Raw genomic sequence first — 13063 nt, forward strand, 5'->3', positions numbered from 1 at the left:
TAGGGGCTTCACTCCACCAAAGAGGCCCAGGGGTTGCCAATTTGAGCGAGTCCTCTGATTCAATCTACTCTCTTATGTGATGCACTCAACAAGCTGAGTTACAGGGTTTCTCAAACAACGGAACTCAGAAACCACCGACAGGCAGAAAGCAAAGTGCACATCATTAGAGGCAACAGCTTAGAATAATTTACTCACTAGGCAGAACTCACAGACCAATGGTGGCTAGTCACAAACTATGTCAACGCCAACAAGGGCCGTGTGCTGCCCCACCTGAGGGCCAGGTTACCCCATGCCAATTTCACCTCAATAATGTAGATGCAGCCATCACCAGGGAGGGTGAATGCACCTGCTGCCACTGCGCTGTACACTTCACAATGTTAAATTTTGTATTACATATGTTTTAGCACACACAAAAAAAAAGCTAATGATAACAAAGCATGATGATTAAAGTCTGTAAGGGCAGGATGCAATGACTCACTGAGTCCAGCAGGGAAGGAAGGTCTCAGAAACAAACAACTCGATCTGCTGAAATATAAAATTATCTGTTGATATCATAACTGAGGTACTGCTAGGTACTTTCCTTAATCCTATCAGATGAAACATGTCAGTAAAAACATTCGTCTCACGTGGCCCAGCCAGAGGTCAGCAAGGTAAAGGGCCACGTGGTGGCTTCTGTAGACACGCAGGCCTGTTTCTGACTCAGCTGCTCCCTCCCTGCCGCGGCAGACACAGCTCAGTTCCAGTAAAGCCAGCTGTAGCTTGCTGACCCCTGCTCTACATAATTATTTTAAAAGCAATCATTCAGAATAGCTGTGAGGCCCCAGGCCCTTATCCTTCAAGGTTAAAAACAACTGCACACCGTCTGAATGCGCATTCCCAGCCCAGAGGTCAGGAGGAACACATCCAGATCACGACAAGCAAGAAACTTTCAGCCCAGAGACCAGACTCTATTCCATCCTCAAAGGTGACTCACCTTGTGGAGACCTTTGAACTCATAGCGCCTGTCCCGGAAAGCGCGCACTGTGTCCACATAGAAAGAGTTCTCCCGCTGGCAGATGGTGGTGAGACGCTCCTCCACCTTGGTCACATGGATCTTCTTGTACGCCTTCCGGCAGTAATCTGGACACCATTGAGAGTGAGGGGCGTGTGAGACTCCACACAGGAGACAGGCAGGCCTTCTGGACACAGCCAGAGAGAGCTAGACAGTGATGCCAACAAATGCAGCTCCTTATTAAGGCAAAGGAGCAGGAAACTCAGAAGGACGTGCTACGAGTGAACCATACGAAAGAAAGGGCAGCCATCGTAGGAACAGACCGCGTACACAAAGACTACAGGAAGGAGGGTGCAGTATCTGAATATTCGCTGGAAGTCCTGGCCACAGCAATTAGGTAAGAAAAAGAAATAACAGGGATCCAAACTGCACACTCGCTGAAGGATCAGTGATGAAAGGGAGCCCACAGGAGGAGCTGCTCAAAGCAGCCTCAGCTAGCTCAGCACTGGCTTCACTGACCCGAGGTGCGACACACCAGCACAGAAGATGCGACTGGAAGACACAGCTTGCGGAGACCAGCGGCTGCCCCAGCTGCTCACCTGCCAGCCTCCTCTTCTCGTACTTGGCCTGCTCTTCACGGGACAGCTCGTGAAAGGCCCGAGCGGGGCCCTCCGGGGTCAAGGGAGGGAACTTCTCTGACTCCAGCTGGTGCTGGATCCGATGATACTCACTGCGACTGGCTGGCACTAGGAAGCGTGACGGGAGAAGTGTCTGTGATACAGACCCTCCCGCCTGCTTCCACTGAGCAGCCCCCACCCAGGGCCGACACTCACTGAACTCGCCCCTCCACTGCCAGGCCATCTTCCTCTGGCAGTTTGCTCCAGGCTTGTTGAAGTCACAGGCAGCACAGGTAGCCTCATCCACCATGGCAGAGGGCTGCGCAGGGGGCAGAGAGGGAGCAGTTAAGGTTTGGGCATGAAGAGCTTGATTCACTATGAGAATCTGTCTCACCTGCAGGCGGTTCGTCAGGATGATGTTGGGGTACATGGCCCCCACGTCCAGGTGGTAGATAAGAGGACACTCAATCCGGTTAGGGACATCTTTCAGGGAACTGAGCTTGGTCTTAATCTGGTCACACACCTACAGACAAAGGGGAAGAGGTTGAGGCTGGCAGCCAAGATGAAAACTGCAGACCGTATGGACAAAGTAACAGAGAAAGCACCCCAGGTCCCAGACGGACGGCAGATGACAGCTACCAGAGCCAGGCCCTGAAGGTGCACGGGACTTGCAGGAAGGGCAGAGGACAGGATCACTGGAAGCAGCAGCTTCCACCCCCAGAGCTTGGAGGGCTGGGAGAAAAGATGGTTTGCAGCCTCACAGGCCACGGCCCGTCCGCTAGCAAGCGCAGAACCCAGCCAGCCAGCTACCCAGCTAGATTATCAACAGCCACACTCCCTGGGTGCGGAGTGCCCTGCCCCACCGGTGCAGGCATGGGACACGACATCCCTGTCTCAGTAATCCCTCATCTGATGGATGAGAAGGCTCGAGAGGTTAGCATGGGCTCAATAGCCGGCCCTCGTAGACCAAATGCTCTGCCCTGAACCATGGTGCTAAGACTCTTCAGCATTATTTTATAAACCAATGAGTCAGATTTCTCTTTCTAGCCAAGGCTGTCAGCTTAAAAGCCCTCCTGATGGCAAACATCTAGAAATCCTGCATAAAATATGAAAACTATCCCTGTAAATGCAGAACTAAGCTTCTAAGTTATCCCCAGAGAACAAAAGTGACAAGCAGACTCAAAACCAGAGCAGCTTTGAGTCTAACTCACTGGCCCTGTGTCAGGGTCCCCAAGACTACCCCCAGCTTTGGTGACTCACAGTGGAAGGACACAGAGCTCAACAGGCAAAGGGGCAAAGTCAGGAGGTGCCCAGGCTCAAGTGGGATGAGCTTAATTCCAGCATCAAGCATGATAACACGTGAGAGGTGCCGTCTCCCAGGGAAGCTCAGAGAGACCCAGCACCCAGGGTTTTAATGGGGGCCGGTCACACAGGCACCTCTGCCTGCAGGTACCAAAACAGCTGACTCCCAGAGGGAGAACAGGTGCTCAGCATAAGCCACGTTGTTGGCACGAGCACCCTAAGTGTACATGAGGCATTCCTATCAGAGGAAAGTGAGAAGCCTCCTGAAACTCAAGTTCCCAGACACCAGCAGCCATACATGCAGGCTTTTCTGAGGTCAGCGGCCTCAGGCCTGTGGTGTGAGCTCTTTCCTTCACATTTCTCATGTCTCCTCAGGAAGGGACAACCTATACACAACAGGGAGACAAAACCCACACCCCCAAATAAGGTAGGACTCTCAAAGGCCACCTCCATAACAGGATAAACTGGAACAAGTCTGCTCAACAAAACTGCATCTATTCTGGGCTCTGGTGGAGAAAGTGTCTTCCCTGAGCATCTGTCACCACAGGCTCTAATAGGTCTGTGATCTGCATTATACTCTCCACTTGGTCTGGGACCCTCCAGCCAAGGAACCAGGTGAGGAGGGACATCAGGCCTGTGTCACTTTTGTGGAACCAGGCAGAAACTGTAAAACTACCTGACGGCTCTCCTGCTAAAGATGAATTCACACTCCAAAACTGCAGAGCATGCGAAAAAACACCCACTGTGACTGAAAGCAAACACAGTGGGAGGAGATCTCCGAGAACGTCAGAGAGTAAACCTCCTGGAGTGCACATGCTAAAATTAGGCTGATCAAAGATAATAAAGACCAAAAATCTAAAACAAAGGAAGGGAAAAAGTCCAGTCCATTTTAAAGAAATAAAGCACATTTAACAAAAAGAACCAATACAGAGTTTCTGAAAATAAGAATATTACCCTAAAAAACAAAAATGGTCACATAAACTGTAAGAGGCTGAACAGGCTTCTAACAGTTATTTTTACTCACTCCCCAAAATGTAACACCTAGTTAAATCAGAACACTAGGGATATATAATTATTTGGTAAGCTCACTTTGTCCAAAATGTATGCAACACTAAGAAACATGACACTAAAGTTTGAGAGTTTATCTAATATTTATTTAAAATTTATCTAATATCTAAGGAGTTAATCTAATATTTATTAGATCATTTAATTTAATACACCGGCATTCTTAGACAAGTTGGTCAAAAAAAAATCAAAAAAAAAAAAAACAACTTTAGATGTGGGTTCAGCAAACCTCTGTAAAGGATCAGGTAACCAATACTTCAGGTTCTATGACCACAGTCTATCACATATTCTTTCTCTACCGCATTTAAAAAATACAAAAGCCATTCTTAGCTTGCTGGCTGTACAAAAACAGGCCTCCTGTGCCATGGTTTGCCAAACTCTGCTTTAGACATTTAAGAATAAACTAGAAAACACTTAAATTATGCAAAAATTAACCAGAAAAAAAATTAATCAGGAGAGAATACATTAAACTTGGTAAATTCATTTTACAAAATTACTTGTATGTAAAATTCCCCTTAGTATTAAAAAAAATTCCTTAAAGCCCTCCAAAGTAGTCAAACTGAAATTGTGAAGAAAAGAATGACTAAAAGGATTATCTAGCAAGTAGAACAGGAAATACCAGACAAGACTTGATTCTAACTGAGTTTTAGGCAAAAGAACCACTGGGAGAACAATCCCCCATCCTTCTCCACTCCAAGGCATGTTCTGAAATGCTGCTCGGGAAGGGACAGGGAGGAAGGCTGGGAGGACAGGGGACAGACGACCCCTGGGCAAACCAGACGCCGTGTGCCCCCTGCTGATACCTCCCACCAACTGCCACCACCCACCGCTGGGATGATAGCTAGGAACAAACAGGTGAAACCGTTGCCCTTCCCCTAAAGACCCTGGCCGGCCCGTAGAGAACACTTTCTGGAGACAGCTACCAAGACACATTTCCTGTCATCTAGAAAGAGTTCACGTCTGGATTCCCTAAGGTGTCTGGAGACCCTTTAATTAATTAATTAGCACACCTTTCACCTCACTCCTCACTCATTTTATTGTTTCTTAGACTCGAGAGAAGTAGCTTTGTTCCTTCCAAGTTGTTCTTCAACCCCATTTGTTATTCAGCCAGACTTCCTTCTTCCCACGTTGGTTTGTAGAGAGTTCCCGAAGTGCATGACAGCTGTAGCTGACAACAGCTGTACAGCACTTCACAATTAGCGGAGTGTGTGCACATGTTCTTGTTTCAATTTTGCCTGCTGAATCTATTACAAGGCGTGTCTTGAAATCAGTTCTGGAACTGGTAAAAACCACAAACCACTGGAGTAACGGAACATGCCAAAGTGTGGAGCAGGGCCTGACTGAGACCAAAGATGTGCCACACTCAAAGGAACAGGACCAGCAACGCAGGAGGTGCCTGGGGCCTCCAGTCATGTGAGACACTTTGGAAATGGCACTTTCTAAACCATTATGTGATGGACTTTACAGTCACTACATTCTACCCTGTAATTTGAAAGAACTTCTGTCACCATTTTTAAAGTCTTCTTAACAATAAATAAAAAAACCTCCAACGGTGGTGGGGGTAACCCTCCAAAGTCTCCTCACTGCCTACAAAATAAAGCTCAAATGAGCTGGCCTGGAACCCTTCACTTGCCTTCCCCTCTCTCATATCTGCCCACCACTGTGTCCTGAGAGCCAGCTCAAGGGCCCACTGCCTCTCTGAAATTTTCCCACCCCGCTAAGCTGGCTCATCCACTGTGACCAGGCGACTGCCCTGTCCTACTAGACCAGACGAGACCCTGTGTCCTGTCTCAGTGCCCAAGCACCACCACACAATAGGTGCCAGTCTACAAGGCAAGGCATGTGAACAGACTGTTTCTCCTAACCCCACCCCCAGAGCGTTACCTCTTGGAAGTTGGTGACCTGCTCCATGGGCACCTTCTCCTCTTCCTCAATGGCATGACGCATGGTCTTCTCCACCCGCTGCAGCAAGAAGTCAAAAGCGGCAGGATTCTAATGCAAACAACCAAAAGAGAGCGTGGGTAAGACAGGAAAACACCCTCGCACCAACTAACCTGCCTCAGGGGGAGGCTACAGAGAGGATGCTCCAGAAGGAGCCAAGTGCTTGCCCTGCAGTGCCCTGGACAAGGGCGGCCAGACAGAGGATGTAGGGGGAGCCCAGGGTAAGGGCTACTCGTCGGCCCCTGGGGCTGGTCCCTCCTGGGTCCTACACAGCACTCAAGGGAAGAGGCCCAGCCTCAGGAGACTCAGGGTGGGGCGGGGGGGGTGGGGCGTGCGCACCATCCGGAACCGACAGGGGATGTCACTGCGGAACACGCCCGACTCCAGGGCCTCCACATGGCCCCCCACGTAGGTCTCTGCATCCAGCACGTGGCCATCATCTGTCAGTTTGTTGAACTCCTGCTCCTGCTTGTTGGGGAAGATGATGTTGGCGTGGAAGGCCTGCACCATCAGCAGGGCCTCACACAGCGTTCCGGAGCCCTTCCGCAACACCTGCAGGGGAGACGCCAGGCTTTGAGCCAAACCCCAGCCTCCAGTGGCCAAGTGTGATCAGCCGCCTGGGACTGCCCCCAGCAGAAGTGGGCCAGGGGAGGCACTGACCTCATCAGGCTCCATGGGGATGATGGTGCAGAGGGCGAATATAAAGGGGTGGACGTACTTCATGTACAGGTAGTATGTGGCCACCGCGTCCGACACAGAGTAAGTGGCCAGCGTCTGAGGAGAGAACACGGGTGAGTGAGGTCGACGACTTCCCAGTGGCCCCCACATCCCTACCAAGGGTGAACTCATCAAGGCAGCGCACGTGCCTGGGGCTGCTCGGTGGCCATCCTACACATGTCTTCGGGGTCCAGTTCCACGGGGTCATAGCCCAGCTTCGCTTTGGCAGCTGCCTTGAGGTTGTGGCTGCCCACAGGAAGGTAACTGTCCCTTTTTACCCACCTGGGAATGTGAGAGACAGGAAAAGCCAGAAATGAGTGAGATGAAGCCAGGAGCCTGTGAGAGGGGACAAAGCTGCACACACCTCAGGAGGATGTGGGGTCCTAACGGGGACCCCAAAGATCTCCAAGACCTCATGTGGTACAGGTCCCTTAAGAAAATCTTTCACCTAGAACCAGGTAACTTCACAGACGCACTCACAAATACAAGGAGATGCCAGAGCCAGTCCTCTGAACCCCTTGGCCTTCCTTCTCACCCTCACAGGGAAAGTCAGAGGTGAGCAGGCAGGACCCTAATCCTCTGGCCGTCCAGATCCCTCCACAGCTGGTCCCCTATGGGTGCTGCCAGGGTCCACCCTGCTCTCCCCTCCTCTTACAGGACCTCCTCAGCAAGGAAGTGCTCAAGGCCACCCCATGCCCACCTCCACTTCCTCCCCAAGACTCAGCCCCACGACTGACACCATTGTCACTGTCCCTCTAGGACACACAGCTTCCTACTGGCACCATCTAATTGCACCTTCTTTGGCATCTCTGCCCTACAGGCCATCCTCTCCCCCAGAAATGCCCCACTGTGGCCTCCCTGGCACTGCTGCCTCCACTGAAGGCCCCCACCTCTCTTTACTTCTCTTCTTGAGTATCCTTCAACTCTGTTTCTTTTACATGCCCCACAGTCCCCGGGTCCTCCATGTGGATGGGGCTCCCAAGCCTGCTTCTACTTTGAACCTGAGCTCTGCCCTATTCCCCGAGGAGCCCACCTCAAATCCTGAGGACTAGTGCCCCCGTGCCTCTTGGCCCTCTGTCCCCAAATCTATAGATCCCCAAGTCCTCGCTTCTCCACTCCTGTCCACATTATGACCCAGCCCATTCCTTCAATCCATGCTCCATAACGCCAGGCTAAAGGGAAAAATGAATCAACCAAGATAAAACCCACCTCTCCACAGGGCACAGAAAGGCCGTGAGACCTCCCACCTCCCCAGCCTTCCCTTCTCAGCACTCAGGGCTGCCTTGCATACTTGTCCTCAGCCTGGACATCCCAGCCTGTCTGGGTACTGTGCTTGTCCTTTAGGAGACAGCCCAGCTCCCACTGGGCCAGGCACCCCCACGAGCTCCCAAAGCACTGGACCTCACTCCACCAGGCCTTTCTCCCTGGTGTGGCCTCCACACCCCAAGGGCCAATGCTCAGCATGTGTGTGCTGACTGACTGAATGATGAACAAGTGATGAAAGACATCTCCCTGGGCCTGGGCAGAGCCAGTAGGCACTGTCCTCTCAGGTGAGCTGCTTCTTGGAATCCACCTTTCTTCCTCAAGAGAGTGTGGATAGAATCAGCATGAACGAGAAGGAAGCCTTGGATCTCACTCACAGAAAAGCCCTCACAAGACACTGCGACAAGCCGTTAGGTGAGCTGCAGGGCCTACCTGAGACAGTCCATGTGGATGCACTGGGGTGCCTTGTACTCCCCCTGGCTGTCCTTCTGGAACCCTATCTCCTGGTACATGCTCAGTCCGTGGACTGCTGCTCTGGCCTCCACAAATGGCCTGAGGGTCAGAGGATGGACAAGCACATGGGGCAGTGAGTCTCAGTTCCCTCAGAGACGGGGAAGACTGCCCAGAGGACATCTCACCCCATCTCCTCTCAGACGGAATGAGGACCCATCCATGCCACCTGGTGCTCCTCTCCCCAACCCCCCAACTCACCAGTCAAAGAAGTCCCCGTTATAGGTGACCACGATGGTGGGTTTGGTCTCCTGGACATGTTCGAACCATCTCTGGAGTAGATGAACCTGAATTCAACAAATCTTAGTAGTCAGAGGGTTGCTTTTACTCTTCCTCAAGCTGCCTGCAAGTGTTTCTCCGAAGCTGAGGAGCAGCCACCTCACACCAGCCCTTCACTTTCACCCACCACCCACACTGGGCCTCCACAGGAATGAGGAACCAGCCACTAGGAACCGAGTCCAGCTGCTGCTGTGACAAGGGGTCACCAAGCCTCCTCCTCCCATTCTACCCCAAACACAGGCAGTTTCCCATGACATTGCTACCTCATCAGGCTCATTGAAGACACAGAAGGGCCCTTCGTATTCTGGCTTGGGGGTGAACTCGAAATCCTCTATGTCTTCTGAGACGATCTCCCTGTTGGTGATGAGGTAGCCCTGGAAAGTTCATTAGCAGTCAGCACGAGTTACAGACACAAAGCCGAAGACACACCTCTCCACACGCAGCCGAGACTCTGGCCACAAAATCTCTGCAGCATCTCAGAGGCACCTTCTGTAGCTTTCCCAAGAACAGATGTGCTCCCTAACCCTCAGATTTCCACTGGAAGGCAGAGCATGGCTGAATGTCAGACAGCTAATTCACCAAAAAATACTAACCATGGGCTGGACACTGTTCTGGTTTGGGGACCAGATATGGTCCCTGTTCACAGGGAGCTTACCTCCCAGAAGGCACCACTCACCTGACCATCAATCATATAGGAAATCATCATAATCTGGTCAGTCTCAGCGTCGGGAAACTTGAGGGGCAATTTGGTCGTCTCAATGTCAAATGCTAAAACCACAGGGTCCTGGAGGGACGAAATGCAGCGTTAAGTAGGCCACAAATCAAGCCGAGCTCCAGATACCCTGGTGGTCCTCTCGACAGCTACCACCTCCACCTCTACCACCAGTTACTACAAGCAAGGGTCAAGCTGCTGCAGAGGAAGGCTCGGGAAGAAGTTAAACTAAACAGGCATCTTGAGACTGACTGACCTATGTCAAGGACACTATGATGATACAAAAACTTACACATGTGAGAAAAGGCTAGAGCAGCTGTTCACAGGAAAAGTCTAGAATTATAGAATGCATGAGTCTCAAAGCTCTTGAAAATGCATTACCTCATTTAGACCTCTATGATACCCACGACAGGAGACTAGTACAGAGCCGACATCTTCATTTTGGATGGGGGAAAACAGAGTACAGACTTTCCCAAGATCACAAAGCTGTCTCTGAACCACTTGTAAATCCATTTCTCAATGTGTCACTTTGCTATTAACCACCCAAAATGGAAGTCAGAGAGCTTTCCCTCCAACGTTCAGATCCAGCCTCGCTCAGATACTGACGTCACACGATGATGCATACGTGCAAAGTGAAATTACACTGTCAGGCCAGAAATTGATGAAAAGAAATACAACATGATTCTTTTAAGAAAGTATCTGAGGAAAAAGCAGCAAACAAATTTCTGGATCAAAGTCACTTTTCAGCACTGAATTAGATACTCCCAGAAACAACTGGAAAATTCATGATGGTGGAAATGCAAGAGGTACTCACAGGTCGTTCAACGAGGTCATCTCGGCGGGTAATTTCCACAGGAAAGGCATTTCCTCGGTATCTGACATTGTACCAGTGAGCCTGCAGGACAAGCAGTGCATTAACCAAAGGTCCCACGTTGGCCAGCAAGGTCCACGTCTCTGCGGCTCCACCCTTCAGTATCACCCCGGCCGCCAGGAGCTGTTCAAGTGCAATGGCCCACTCACCACGTGGATCTTCAGGTCGATAGAGAGGCGGATGTGGTAGGGCACATCGTACTCTCGCAAGTCTACAATGTTGTCTGACTGGTCAGCAATCTTCTTAGAGGCTTCCTCTTCATCAGTAATCACACTGCCCCCTTGTAGAACACTGCAAAATTAGAGAGCGGCTTCTTTAACTACACTCTTCTAGTGGCTGGAGTGGGAAGACCAGCGTCCGCACACTGTAAACACAAGAAGTAAATCAAGGTGGCTGAGATGATCAGGACAGGTTCTTCTTAAGGAATGACCTTGGATGACCCATACTCCACCAAGCAGCAGGCCACAGACACAGGAAATTCAGTACACTCAGGAGGTGCACTTTATAGGATGTAAGTTACACCCCAATTAAAAGAGCAAAGAAGTTACTTGGGAGGCATGTCTACAGATGTGACCCACTCTCACTGAACTTGTTTCTTCATCAAGAAAAGGATGACAGTAACAGCCCCACCTGCAAGAGTGTTGTCGGTAATAGTGACAAAGCTCTCTGCATGGTGAAGTGACTGGTAAATAGTAACTATTTCTGATTCACAGTGATTCTTATATCCAACTGAGAAATCACTGTCCCTAGAACATTCACTCCAATATTTGCCCACTAAGCTTCCAAATGCTAAATAGAGTATTAAGGGGGGAAAAAAAGAATGAGTTTTAGAGAAGGCTCAGGCTTTATTTGGTCTCTGGTTAAAACTCGAAATATTCTCAATAGTAACTAATGGGCCACTGGCAGGGGGCATGGGGTTTGCAGAAATGTACAGGGTCCCAAATTGATCTTCTTTTGTCAGAGGATACAATGAGTTCTTCTGAAGTCATCATAACGTTTAATTAGGCAAGATTTCTTCTTAATCTCTCACCCCATTTCCTGTTACTGCTGATGTCTATACATTTAATGAGCAGTGTTTGGTATCCTGTGTTTAAACTTCTCTGTATGATACCCAGTGTCCTCTGGAGAAGATGTGCACCTCAATTTGGAGGTGCAAATCTAACTCCTGTGTGAGTAAAGGAGGACAACTAAAACATAACCTAGGAAGCCACCATATATTTAACACAAATGGAACACACAGGAAAGTCTACCTAATTGCTCAGAAATGTTTCCACACTGAATGGAGCCGGTCATTAAAGTAGTCTTATTGCTGTTTTCCCGCCTCCTATCTATCTTGTCAACTAAGGAAAAATGGGAAACAGTCCTTGTGGACTGATTGGCTCTTCTGCTTATGTGAGTGACGCTTACCTGGAGAGCATAGCCGTGTATGCATCGCTGGCATGGCTCTGCTCCCGGTTTTTCTTCACAGCAGGGGAGATCTCCTTCCTCACTTTGACAAGGTCCTCCACAGTGTTGAAGGACAGCTTAATGTAATTTCGCTTCAAACCCACCAAGTGATTTGGCTACAGAGTGAAGAGATGGTGCTCATGAGTTCAACAGAAAAAAAAAATACTTAATTGGGGAGAGGAAATAAAAGAGAATATTTCAAAGGTAAATAAATGAGTTGAAAATTTGGCAACTCCAAAGGACCTTGTCCAACTCTGCACGTGGCACCAACTATGCCACAAGAGTTCTCTAAGAGGATGTAGGAAGGTCACCAAAGCCCCATCACCTGTACCCCCCACGGGTGCTGAACTTGTTCTCTTCCCATCTTGCCCCAGGGCAGGCTGGACCCAACCTCATTTACCCTGAAAGGGCTGGATGATACTCACCAGGTCCAGATCCTCTTTGGGGACAGTCTCTACTTTCGCAATTTTACCCTGAAACTTCTTGGAGAGAAAAGATGAAACTTCTCGCTCGCAACCCTAAATCAGGGTTAGAATGAAAGGATTTTTTGTTAGTAAAATCTATTTCATTCCTTGTCTGCTTTTCTAGCAGCCTCTTTACCTCCAGTGCCGAAGCCCCTACAGAACAAGGCACAGCTGGTCTGACGTGATGCCATTAACCACAGACTTACCTTTCTGGTTGCAACGTAGAAATATGGCTTGTAGGGCAAGGCCACCTGCAGGAGTCACAACCCGTTCAGGGGTGATGAGAAAGAAAAAAGGGAGAAAAATGAAGACAGGCTGTTTGCTGTTATATCTGTGAGCAGCCTAGACCCAACGCGTTCTTGACCTTGCCATACCTTAAGACAGATGATGCAATACAAAATTAGGACCTGCACGTATCACAGAGGCAGGAGTCTAAGAGATACAACACTGCTCATCTTTTAGTCTTTCCAAGCCAGATTCTCTTAGGACATCTTAAATGGTGATTAATGTGGCTCCCAGGGGCCCATGTTCCCGATGGGCTCTGGGTAACTGCACACTAGAAACCTCCCGCCCCTCCTCACAGCTGCAGAGCTAAAAGAACACTTGTCATCTGGGGCACAGCTATGCCTCATCGCTGAGTGGTTTTAGCTTCCTGGGGTTCAAGAGCTTACCTTAAACCTGCTCCCATCATCTTGAATAAAGTAGTAATCCACCGCACTAACTAAGCGCTTATCTTCATCTAAAATCTCAGTCTACAAGAGAATCAGTCAACATGGGCACAAGGTTATCCTCTATACAGCACAAGAGACTTTCCTCCTTCTCTGGGAAACTGAGCACTTAAAAAAAAGGGGGGGGGATGGGGGAGGTATAGCTCAAGTGAGAGAG

General features: G+C 49.6%; 1 protein-coding gene across 1 annotated transcript in view; it reads right to left on the reverse strand.

The window, feature by feature from the left end:
- The window catches only part of POLE (DNA polymerase epsilon, catalytic subunit), a 48323-nt gene that overhangs the window by 30314 nt on the left and 4946 nt on the right, over window positions 1-13063 (reverse strand). Inside the window, exons 3-20 of the mRNA XM_031442437.2 lie at window positions 12850-12930; window positions 12385-12429; window positions 12140-12232; window positions 11676-11830; window positions 10418-10559; window positions 10212-10292; window positions 9362-9469; window positions 8949-9059; window positions 8608-8693; window positions 8329-8448; window positions 6783-6915; window positions 6577-6690; window positions 6256-6468; window positions 5860-5967; window positions 2003-2131; window positions 1825-1927; window positions 1591-1737; window positions 974-1119 (exon numbers count right to left, since the gene is read on the reverse strand). Coding sequence (XP_031298297.1) covers window positions 974-1119; window positions 1591-1737; window positions 1825-1927; window positions 2003-2131; window positions 5860-5967; window positions 6256-6468; window positions 6577-6690; window positions 6783-6915; window positions 8329-8448; window positions 8608-8693; window positions 8949-9059; window positions 9362-9469; window positions 10212-10292; window positions 10418-10559; window positions 11676-11830; window positions 12140-12232; window positions 12385-12429; window positions 12850-12930 — 2115 coding nt within the window. The remainder of the gene's footprint in view (window positions 1-973; window positions 1120-1590; window positions 1738-1824; window positions 1928-2002; window positions 2132-5859; window positions 5968-6255; window positions 6469-6576; window positions 6691-6782; window positions 6916-8328; window positions 8449-8607; window positions 8694-8948; window positions 9060-9361; window positions 9470-10211; window positions 10293-10417; window positions 10560-11675; window positions 11831-12139; window positions 12233-12384; window positions 12430-12849; window positions 12931-13063) is intronic.

Source organism: Camelus dromedarius, chromosome 31 (genome assembly GCF_036321535.1).
Source record: "Camelus dromedarius isolate mCamDro1 chromosome 31, mCamDro1.pat, whole genome shotgun sequence".
NCBI lineage: Eukaryota > Metazoa > Chordata > Mammalia > Artiodactyla > Camelidae > Camelus > Camelus dromedarius.